Raw genomic sequence first — 11,603 nt, 5'->3', positions numbered from 1 at the left:
TTAATAGAATAAGTTAATTCATCACCACATTATTCCTTATAGTACTAATATGAGGAATGAAGTTATCCCACCAACTTTGAAAAATGGACTATAATACACCATCTTATTTTAGATGCAGTGATTTTTCAAACCAAACAACCGCCAAATCACCTTTTCCATGTGATAGGATTGAACAAGAGTAACCACAATTTTCTCCTTTTAATAGCTTTATCTTAAGAGTTCAGACCCACACGTTGCTAATGTGTAGTGAAGCGTCCAATCATACTGATACTGAAATCCTTTTATCTGATCTGCTCAGAGTTGTTCGATCCAGCTGTTTAAGTAAGCTCAATTCCACAGCCAAACAGATCTGTGAAGCCTTCATTGTTTAACAAGGAATAATCATAAATATTCTCTGTAGCTATGCACATGTTAATTCAGCAAAATTCCAATCATCAAACAGGCGCATACATCTCAAATCAAAAGTCTCATTATATTTTCATGCTGACTCATAACGGTCAAAACATTTATTATCATCACGGTGACTGCGTCACAACAACAACAACAACAAATCAAGTCACAACATTGGTACAACAATGGCCCTACTAAATAATGCCAACAAATTATGAAGAAAATCTAAATCTCAGCTACATTTCTACAACTGCCACCTGGGGGTCATAAGTTCTTATAGAATCATTTTGTATGAACTCAGCCCATCCATGACAACAGCTACTGATCAAACCAAATTAACTTCAAATGCAGGAGAACCTAGGGCAAGCAGCAAGGGCAAATATGTGTGCATCAGGGAAGGAAGTCAATTAGTCAAACGTACACATAACTATACATTCCTTTTATATATGATAGAAGCATGCTACCTTATAGTTCTCGCCTAATATTTTGGCCAGCAGAAGGAAGGACAGGTCTCTTCTCCACTGCTTCGTAATGGAGAACAAAGTTGTCCTGAAAGCAAAAGAATGCTCAGATACACATCTCTGCTAGTAGAGAATGATTCTGTATGGTTTGATTCAGATAACAAAACCTTATGAACAGTATCCCAGATGCTTGGATCAAAACAAATGTAGGACCCTCGTTCATGAAGTGGAGTTTTCACAAGAGGTGCGGAATTAGGAGCTCTTGTTAGCCAAACACGGTAGTCTTTGTGGTAAAACCACCCTTTATTGTATCTGAAAACATGGAGCAGCAATTTACTTAAAAACAGTGGTAGAGCGCATTAGTGCAAGACTGCAAGCTATACATCAAGAATACAAATAGTGATACTACAAATTGTGCAGTTTCTATGCTTACAGTTCATTAGCAGCATATAACTGAGCGGCATCTTTAGGCATGCTGCACAAAGAACACAGTTAGATGATGCACAGCCTATTTACATCAAAAGATCAGTTTAATGAACTCTAAAGTACCTGTAAAAGATGTAGAATAGTGTCAAAGGGTGAAACTTCTGAAAATGAAATGGCTGCAGAGGATGAAAAAATGTGAATATGTAATGCCAGAAAGAACGCTAACTAAAACTAAATATTTAGAAGCTTACTTGCAGTGCTGGTGGTGGCTCTGCAGAGAAACAAGCTGGGATCTGATAATCAGGTTCTCCTACAGCTGGCTCGCTTGACCACGGAGAGCCAAATGTCTTGTAAAGATTATCTTGGGAGTTCAAATTCAACCCCAACGAGGTCAAATCAATCCCTAAAGCAAGAGTTGTTGGTCCAGGCTCTTTCATTCTTATTAAACTCAACAGTCCAAGTAAGCTATATGGATCCGGCACAGCCTGTGTTCCCTGAACGGATTTTTGGCTCTGATCCTTGTACTGTTGAGGACCTGAAGCTGCCTGCAACCTAAGTGAATTTTGAGTCTGTGGTTGATGGTACTTCTGCATGAATTGCTCATAAACCCCTGAATTAGTTGACAGACTTGGAGAATTTGCCGGTCTTAGTCCAATAGTTTCCAGCCCAGCATTTTGAACCTAATACAAGGTCACTATGGTTAGTAATTCACATTCAGAAAGCTTAACATGCACCAAAAGATCAAATCTCAGCAGGGATCTCCCATGTACCTCTTGTGGAAAAGGAAAATAACAAATCAAGTAGTTTTCAAAAAGGTGATGTGTTCAATCTTGACATGATATAAACAAATAGTATTACTTACTGAATTAGCACTCTGCTGATGTTGACGGGGTGGATAACTGCTTCCCAAGCTAAAGCCAGATGGTCTAGCCATCTACAGAATCATGTGTGCCAAAATTTAGAATAAGCAACTATAAATGTTCAGAAAATCAAATGGCAAACCCATCAACTCACAGGATAATGTTGTGCTTGCATAATATTTATATTCTCTTGAAGGTGGTCCTTGTGATGAATATCCATAGGATAATCTGAGGAACTACCTTATATTCCAAAGAAACATACAATTAGATAATATATATTATCCAGAAGACAAAAATAAGACGAAAATGTAATCAGCAGAAACAAAAAAAACATCGAAGCATAAAATTAGTTGGAAACAACAAAGAAATTAATAAGATATCACAAATTATCATGTAGTGCTGAATTATAGCATATATTGTGAATGCCTGAATGCAATTATCCAAACTAAAAATATAAATAATAACAGATGAAATGTAAGTGCACAAAGCTAAAAAATAACTGGACCAGTAACAGGAACGAGTGGCTGGTAACAGGAACAGGTGGCCGTTCATATCATGTCAAACAAGGGTAAGTTCTTTTTTCTCTATTACATGCATAATGAGACTAGCAATGGTGATTGGTGAGCACACACCTTTATTTCCTGGTAAAGCTGGAAAATCTTCATTCTGAATGCTGAATTCCTGGTTTTGTTGTACAATGGCATTGACGCTTACTCCATGCTTTCTCAGTGATCCTTCAAATAAGAGTAGTCAGAAGTTATATATAGTCTAGAAATCATCGGAAGATTTGGTAGCATTGCAGTATTACCATATTGTCCTTGACCACCTCCAGCAGAATTAGGTCGTCCAGTTAACTGAGGAAAGTCATTAATATCAAATGGAGCATTGTCACCTGAGCTTCCTTCATATAGCATTCCAGAAGATCCTAAAGAACCACTTCCTGACTGTACTTGATTCTGAGATAGTGACCCTCCAGGTGTTGGGTAAGAACTTCCAAGCAAGTTCATAAATTGTGGGGATGCTGGCAAAGAAAATTAAACAAAGTGTAACATATAATGTTACACTAAACCCTAGTATTGACATCTTTAACAAGAATTTTCAGAACTATTCATAAAACCAGTCCTGTTCAACATTATAGACCAATGGACTAAATACATAGTGGTACTGATTTCTTAACAACGGCCCTGGTTCCCCTCGTTAATTTTGAGCCAAAGCAGGCCAAGATAAATTTTGCTCTTCGAAACTTAGTGCATGTTTGGCAACAATGTTTCTCAAACCATTGTTTTACAATACCATACTTCACAATTGTCATGATAATACCATAGTTTTGGCCAGCTCCAAAAATATCATGGTTTTGAGAAATATTGGATACAACATTGTAAATCATGGTATTTAGGCAAAAGCTAGTCATGCCATGAAAACTTTGAGTTAGAATGGAGTTTCAAATACTCCAAAAATATCACGGTATCAAGAAAACCATGGCTTTGAAAACATAGTCTTTAGGAAAATAATCAAACACATCATGGTATAAAATACTCTAGTATTCCATAAACCATGGTAATGCCTAGAAACTACAAAAATACTTTACTCCCAAACAGGCCCTTAAGGAGCAAAGTGTTTCCCTTCCACGTCCCTATTACTAATCTTATCATAAGTGCACCTTTCAAATATGAATCACAGAATCAGACAATGAGGCAACTATAATTAGAACAAGATCATTTTTTATCCAGCCAGCATGAAAGATATAACAAGATTATACATAGGGATTCATCACTAAAGCATAAAAGATATAATGAGAATATACCAGCAACGTCATCTACATACCTTGTTGAAGCATACCAATACGGTTGGATCCTTGAATGTTGATAGCCCCACTACCAGAGTTGCCACTTAAATTCATGCGAGATGCAATACCAGGCATAGACAGTCCTCCAGAGCTTATACTTCTCCCAATATTGCTCCCACCCAAAATATTCCCAGAACTTGCTATTCTTGGGCCTAAATTTCCTAAGACTGGAGAAGCTGCCAACCCAGGAGCAGAATTGCGGTTACCCACATTAGCCAAGTTTGAGGATAAACCTTGTATTGAACCACCAATAGCATTCATGCTACTACCAAATCCAGGATTTCCCCCAACATTCATACCTCCTCTGTTGCTAATCCCAGAATGCCCATGAGGAATCTAAAAAGAGGTCAGGCAAAATGAGAACCAAAGCAACAAAGGTACCACTCAACATGAACAGGAACAAGTTGTGGATGTCAAAGAAAATACCTGAGACAAGGAAGCTTGAAGATTATTTGGAGGGAAACGGCCACTGGAAATGCCACCACTGGGTTGTTGAACCCCTGCAGACGGAATGCCTGCCATTGAATTATTTCGTGGTGCTAATGATCCAGAGATATTTGCAAGATTAAGATTTCCATGAATGTTGTGTGAACCTTGCACGCAAATGCAGAAGAGTTAACAATAAAAGAAGGGCAATGCAACATGCACCAACAGACTAACAAAATACTGTAATCTTCACCAACCTGAGTGATGAAAACCTGGAAGTGATCCAGATTGACCAGAAAACGATGATGTAAATGGCCTTCCTGTGGAATCTCTAAGGTTCGAGGGGCCCCCACTAATGTTTGACTGCAAAAGTGATGAAAATGAGTTCAACAGTCAGAATCTATAGCTGGAACATTTTAAGATGCATCTGTACTTACATTAATCAATCGAGCAGCAACTATCAAAGAAATAAGACAAAACAAGACATATTTGCTTTATGTTCAGCAACATTTTTATATTTTTTAGTGTGATAGAGAACTAAACAGAGAACAAAAAAAATACCATGTCTAGAAAAGGAGAAGGAGATAGCATACAGTTGATCTAAGAAACTAGAATATGATTTTTTACTGGATGGAAAAAAGACGAAATGCATAACCACATCAGTTTGGTAAGGGTGATGACATACATTCAGCGGTCCTGACATTTTGATGATGCCCGGAAATGAACAAACCAGGAGCACGTCAAATGTTATCCACCTAATGGCATGATATTGTTATCCAATCTGAAGTCCAAGAAGAGATAATACATGTGCAGGTTAATTATACAATCATATCCTTCAACAAACGAATTTTACTCAAAATAAAGAAAAATGAAAGCTAAACAAGCACATTGTCATAGCAAGTTTTAATAGTAAACATGGCTAGATTACTTAACAGATGCAAAGCTAGACTAAAAGTTGATTTCTAATTTAAAGCAATAAAGAATAATAACAAATGAAGAATCTATTTGGGAATGGGGACTTCAGTGCAATAGTATGAAGCTCCTATGAAGCAAGGTATCAGGTGCCTGTGGAAGTTTGAAACTATTCACTGCAGCCAGAGATCCAAAATATGTTATATCCTGAAAGTACTGATGCAGAAGAAATATTCCATATTAAGATTGAAGAAACTAATAGGCGCTACCAAACTACGAAGACAAAAACAAAGTATTAAACCTGATTTAGGAAGATAGGGGCTTACACAACCTAAGTATTCAGTAGATCTAAAACTGAATATATGAGATGTGACTTCGGCACTACTACACATGAGGAAAGAGATGTTAATTTGGAAGATCATGTAGTCCCTAGGAAGGATACCTTTTCGGTGTTTAGGATCAATGCTATAGAGAGACGGGGATATTGATGAAGACGTTAGCCATAGAATCAAAGCAGTGTGGATGAAGTGGCATCAAACATCTAACGTTCTATGTGACAAGAGGTTACCATAGAAGCTAAAAGGCAAGTTTATATAGGACAGCGATTAGACATACTATGTTGTATGATGCATAATGTTGGCCTATAAAAACATGACATCTTCAGCAGATAAGTGTTGTGGAAACACATATGTTGCGTTGATGTTGGTGTAAATAGAACAAGTGTAAAGGACCTTCTTGCAAGATATTATGGAAATATAATATGTGTATGTGGGTGCTAAAAGAGCAACACAGAAAATGTTGTTGCAGTAGAATTGTTGTTGGACAACACGGGTGCCTCTGGAGGTCTTTGTTGGACATGTTCAAACCATCTCAAATGTTGTTGGACACGATTTTCTTCAATTAGTGCTACCCCTACCGTATCATGTATACCATCGTTCCGGACTTGATCACCTTCTTGTATGGCCACAAAATTGTTGAATAGTTTGTGTGTTGCTCTTTCAACACTCCCACACACACATCATATTTCCACATCTTACAAGAAGGTCATTTACACTTGTTCTATTTACACCAACGCTCCCCCTTAAGATGGGCTAAATATATTTAACATTCCCATCTTGTTACATGCCAACTCATTATCCTTAAGACCTAGACCTTTTGTGAGACTATCTGCTAATTGGTTACAAGACTTGATATACTCCAACTTCAAAGCCCCAATATCAATATTTCCTTGATAAAAATAAACTTATCAATCTCCACATGTTTCATGCGGTCAAATTGAACTGGATTATTTGCTATGTTGATTGCTGATGCATTATCACAATTAAGCAACATAGTCTCATTCTTCAACACCGAAGCTCCTTTGGAAGATCTTACAAGTTACAACCACATCAACTCACGCAAAGCTAAATCCATCGCTCTATGTTCAGCCTCCGCAGTGGACCGAGACACCATATCTTCCTTCTTGCTTCTAGCCAGCATCACAATACCCTTCCAGATTTAGGTGTTGGTTTGCTCTAAACCACAATCCTTTGCCAAGGGTTCCCTTCAGGTATCTTAGGATTTGATAAACTAACTCCATATGCCCAGCTCTAGGATCATGCATATACCTACTCACCACACTCACTGCATAAGCAATGTCCGATCTTGTATGACAAAGGTATATTAGTCGACCAACTATCCTCTAACATATTTCCCGGTCCACAGGGTTACCTAACCCAGCACAAGTTTGGTGATTCTTATCAATGGGTGAGCCACATGGGTGGCACCCAAGCATTCATGTCACTGTCAATAGATCGAGGACATACTTCCTCTGGGAGAGAATAATTCCCTTAGCTGACCTAGCAATCTCAATCACAAAAAAGAATCGAAGTGGTCCAAGATCCTTTACCTCAAAGGCTCTACTTAGCTTTTCCTTCAATTTCTTAATCTCCTTCACATCATATCCAGTGATCACTATATCATCAACATAAACAGCCAGAATAATGATACGGGAGCCTTGATGTTTGTAGAAGACTGCGGTCTCCATTTCATTGATAATGGTCCATATAACACATGGCTCGTTTGAATCATGCACGTGGTGGCTGCTTCAGTCCATAGAGTGACTTCCTGAGTTTGCACACTTTCCCAAGAGTCTGTCCATTCTCAAACTAACACAAGTACCAGGATTTGACAGGAAGCAGAAACTAGGAAGGTAAGTTTGCAGTCACACAAATAACAGGATTTGACAGGCAGAAGAAACTAGGAAAACTAAGTTCCTGCAGCAAGGGTGCTATCGTGCATCTCGCATATCAATGAAATAGGCAACTACGAAATGCCAAAGACCATAGTAACTCAACCTCAAAAGATTTAGCTGTCGGGTGACTACTGGCAGAAAAAAACACAGAACAAATCTCTGCTGCAAAGCAGGTCCCCTGGTCCATATAGTACATACAAAAGTTTGACAGCTACGCTATCGAAACAGCTTTATGGCCACAGCACATGTGCTCTGATCAGTCCCAAGGAAAGGAAACCTAAATCACATCACGCATAGCCAACGCAAAACTCGACTGGACATATACTTCCCAAGGACTATATGCTTGCAGGACAATGACTACAACTAATCTGCTACAAATGCAATAGAAACCAGATGAAAATGTAATTATACAAGCACAATACCTGACAATCAATAGCAATGAATTAAACAACCAAGTAAGTTTGCAAACACACAAATATCAGGATTTGACAGGCAGCAGAAAAGCAAACAAAAGTAAGTTCCTGCCACAAGGGTGCTATCCTGGTGCATCTCGCACATCAATGAAATAGGTGACTATGAAATGTCAAAGGACATAGCACCTGAGTGCGTGTGCTTTCGATTAAAATGGGTCTCCCAAACACTTTTAGAACTCAAAAGGTTAAACTGACATGCGACTACAGGCAGCATAAACAAGGAACAAACCTCTGCTGCAAAGAGGGTTCTCTGATCCATATACCACGCACAAAAATAGACAACTACGCGATTGGAAAAGCTATAGCGTCTCAGACACCTCAGTACGGTGCTTGGATCCGTCCCTGGGAAGGAAAGCTAAGCACAAACAACCAACTCAAAACCACCGGATCAGAGATGCAAAAGTTATAGCGTCTACCGATGTTATCTACCTGCACGACAGTGATTCACCGACAGGTGCAACAAATGAAACCATCTAATGACCAAAGCCACCGGATCACAGGAATGGAATTAGGATCGGTTCTAACGACAGCAAGAGATAAGGCGAGCGCAGGAAGCATTCTACGGCAGGAATGAAAAGAAGAAGGTTTCGACTGTTGCCATACCTTCCGGGAGGTGGCGCGGCCGACCGGGAGGCGATGGTGGCGAGCTGGCGGCCGAGGATGTAGGCGAGTGTGTCAGTTGCTCCGCTAGGGTTTCTTACAGTTCGTGCGTTGGGCGCTGGGGCTGGTTGGCTAGGTTCGGATATGCTGCGCGATATGGTCATTGTGGGCTTTAGGCACAACGGTCAACCAATGGGCTTTCTTTGGGTGGAATTAGCGGCGACCTTCTGACCTTCACCTTCCTCAACTAAAAACTATTGCCTCTTTATTACGCTTTATAATCCACGAAAATAAACGAGAATCTTATCAAACGTCTGGATTATTTTTGTTTCTCATATAATCGACAGTTCATCTATTGAACTAATAAGGGCCTATTTAGAAATGCGGTTTTGAAATACTGTAGTTTTAAGATACCATAGTTTACAATTGTATATGACATAAATACTACGGTATTGTTTTACCACAGAAAACTACAGTATTGCTTAAAACGAGATATTTTGGTTCTATTGGAAAAACAAAGTATATGTAGAGAGAAGAGAAGAAAGCTGAGGTCCTAAGTGGAGTTTCGAAAACTCAAAAAATACCACAGTTTTGGGTAAGCCATGATATTTAAAACTAAATTTTGACTGTACAAACCAAACATCTTTTGAACTCCAATGCTACAGTATCATCAAATACCATAATATTGTTTCAAAAATGCAAAAAATACTATAGTTCCAAACAGGGCCTAAGCGATAACTAAATAATCACGATACCGCGGTAGCTGTTCGCCCACGCACCGTATCACCGTTATAAATGGCAAGGATTTTTTGGAGGTGTGAAACCATGGCACTTATTTACCCTCTCCCATGTTCGTGCTTTCGGTAATGCACTTCTTTGTCTCTGATTAATTCCGGATCTCTCTAGAATTCTCCTTCTTGCCCCCCCCCCCAACTCTCTTTCTCTGGTGATTGTCTACACCGTTGAGATGTGGAGCCCGCGTGGGCCTTACCGCCACCGTGTGCGTCTCCACGGGTGGGCGCGCCGCCGTCGATTGGGCGCCGACGGTGGTACCATGGTCGACGAGGTAAGCTGACAGCTACTTAGACGTCTTTGGTGCCTATTCACTCGAATCTTGCCCTAAACCCCTCTCTGTGTATGTATGAAATGTATAATCTGTAACGGTTTAGGATCGAGTTTTGAGGTGTATGCGTAGATTCGGACCCCCGTGCATTTACTACGACTTGGATTCGGTTCAAGTGCTTACGTTGTACTTGGGCAGTGCACCTATGCACTTTAATCCAGCCAGATTATGGGGGAACTTAAGGGTTTCTTACCATTTGTGTGGCCTAACCAAAACCCCTGGTTTCTTTATTTCTTGTTATAGATCTTAAGTCGAGACTCTCCGAGTCTTTTTGGCTGGATATACCATCTGGGTTAGAAAAGTTCTAACCCGAGATCTGTTTCTTTCTTAAATTTACTTTCTCGGGGTGACTGAGCGATGGCGAGCTCTCTGAGTTCAGTCACTTGTGACTCGAGACATTTTCTTTGATCTCTTAACATTCAGATCAGGGAATCTAGGGTTCTTAGGTGGCTTCGACGTCGTTGATAGATTATGTGGACTTGTTGGGGACCTTCGGCTTCCGAAGGTCCTCAAAAACAGGATTTAACAGTATTTCTGGAGTATAATGTGTGAACAGGTATCTTTGGACTCAAGTCAGCATCGCAGTAGACCAGAATAATACGAAGGTTTATATAGCGCCGAAGGTGTGAGCAGGAAAGCTTCGGCGTGGCATCAAAAAGTGAAACCGACTTAAAGATGAAAAGGCTATTTGGACCTCGACAGATTACTATAGAATTATTATCAAGTGTAAAGGGCATGAATGTAATTTTGTATGGGTTGTGTCCCGTGCCTATAAATAGGTGAACAGTATCCCCGTACTGTTCACGCTGACTTGGCATTCGCTTTTTGCGCCACGCTTGTACTATCATCTCCTTCCAGTTGAAGGTACACTTGTAATTCAATGATATTTCTGTTTATGCTTGATAATAAAATATAATTGTTTATGTTGTCTTTTATATTCCTTACATTTCATCTTTCGGCACTGTATAATGAATTTATGAAGGTACGCCCTTCATAACCTTCGTCCAAAAACCATTATATCCTAAGGGAAATAGTCCTTCGAAGGGCGAAGGACTTTAACGATTAACATTTTCTATGTTGCCTTGTTCTTAACTCATAGCATTTGAGAACAAGTCTCCAACATTGGCGCCCACCTCCGGTGAACTCACTTCCACTCTTCGAGTTTTTTGAACACCTTCGGCGATCATAAACCTTCGTTATGGCGCCGAAGAAAGCTTCAGCAACTGGGGCTGCAGCTCTGCAACCACTGGACCACAATCAGGAGACAGTCTCCCTTCGGGAGGCCCGAAGCCCGAAAAGGAAGGTTGTCAGCCCGACACCACCAGAGGACGAGATAGATCAAGAAATCAGAGATATGGAAATGCTTCATCAACAAGTACAGAGGAAGAAAGAAAAGATGGCCAGGCTAGCTGAACTGTAGAGGCATATAGACGAAGCCTCTGAAGAAGTTCGTCATCTTGCTCAGGATGAGCAACACCGAAGGCCTCAGCACCAAGACCTTCATCAGGAGGGTTTTCCCAACGAAGATGACTGGTATGACAATTTCCATCATGGGAATTTTGTTTTTGATGATGCTTCTCCTCTGTCCGCTGAGCTGCAGGCTACACCTTGGCCTCCGTCCTACAAGCCGCCTCAGCTTCCCGTATTTGATGGCCACTCAGACCCGAAGCAGTTTTTGATGAGCTACGAAGCAACAGTATCTTCGTATGGTGGCAATGCTGCAGTCATGGCCAAATCTTTCGTTATGGCTGTCAGGAGTGTTGCTCAAACCTGGTATTCCTCCCTTCGACCAGGAACGATCACTTCATGGCAGAAGCTGAAGGACTTGTTGTTAACTAGCTTCCAAGGGTTTC

General features: G+C 40.2%; 2 protein-coding genes across 4 annotated transcripts; both read right to left on the bottom strand.

The window, feature by feature from the left end:
- Positions 1 to 449: 449 nt before the first annotated feature.
- On the bottom strand, positions 450 to 8,788 carry LOC100281429 (uncharacterized). 3 transcript variants are annotated; one of them, XM_008649579.4, is made up of 16 exons: positions 8,631 to 8,781; positions 7,210 to 7,468; positions 5,095 to 5,190; positions 4,667 to 4,772; positions 4,410 to 4,576; positions 3,962 to 4,319; positions 2,946 to 3,158; positions 2,770 to 2,871; positions 2,292 to 2,377; positions 2,140 to 2,211; positions 1,529 to 1,957; positions 1,401 to 1,453; positions 1,285 to 1,326; positions 1,019 to 1,163; positions 855 to 939; positions 450 to 747 (listed from the first exon to the last, which is right to left on the bottom strand). In XM_008649579.4, exons 3-15 carry the CDS (start codon positions 5,110 to 5,112, stop codon positions 856 to 858), a joined length of 1,875 nt encoding a protein of 624 aa, XP_008647801.1. In that variant the 5' UTR covers positions 5,113 to 5,190; positions 7,210 to 7,468; positions 8,631 to 8,781; the 3' UTR covers positions 450 to 747; position 855. The 3 variants fall into 3 exon arrangements, with proteins under 3 accessions (XP_008647801.1, XP_008647802.1, NP_001147819.2); XM_008649580.4 differs by lacking the exon at positions 7,210 to 7,468 and having other exon boundaries at positions 4,410 to 4,483; positions 8,631 to 8,788; NM_001154347.2 differs by lacking the exon at positions 7,210 to 7,468 and having other exon boundaries at positions 454 to 747; positions 8,631 to 8,760.
- A 686-nt stretch (positions 8,789 to 9,474) lies between these two features.
- Positions 9,475 to 10,664, bottom strand: LOC100384746 (uncharacterized). Its single transcript, NM_001177210.1, has one exon. The coding sequence runs from the start codon at positions 10,596 to 10,598 to the stop codon at positions 10,260 to 10,262; it is 339 nt and encodes a 112-aa protein (NP_001170681.1). The 5' UTR covers positions 10,599 to 10,664; the 3' UTR covers positions 9,475 to 10,259.
- Positions 10,665 to 11,603: the final 939 nt, after the last annotated feature.

The sequence above is a fragment of the Zea mays genome, chromosome 6 (assembly GCF_902167145.1).
Source record: "Zea mays cultivar B73 chromosome 6, Zm-B73-REFERENCE-NAM-5.0, whole genome shotgun sequence".
NCBI lineage: Eukaryota > Viridiplantae > Streptophyta > Magnoliopsida > Poales > Poaceae > Zea > Zea mays.
The sequence above is the reverse complement of the archived record's forward strand: the minus strand, read 5'-3'. Positions and strand labels throughout refer to the sequence as shown.

What these genes read in the sequence shown, in the direction of transcription:
- LOC100281429 (XM_008649579.4), bottom strand. An exon ending in TGCAAGCACAACATTATCCT is followed by an intron (nt 2,212 to 2,291) that starts GTGAGTTGATGG and finishes ATGATTCTGTAG; the next exon opens with ATGGCTAGACCATCTGGCTT. An exon ending in AGCCACCACCAGCACTGCAA is followed by an intron (nt 1,454 to 1,528) that starts GTAAGCTTCTAA and finishes CATCCTCTGCAG; the next exon opens with CCATTTCATTTTCAGAAGTT.
- LOC100384746 (NM_001177210.1), bottom strand. Translation starts at nt 10,598, where the DNA reads ATGATAGTACAAGCGTGGCGCAAAAAGCGAATGCCAAGTCAGCGTGAA.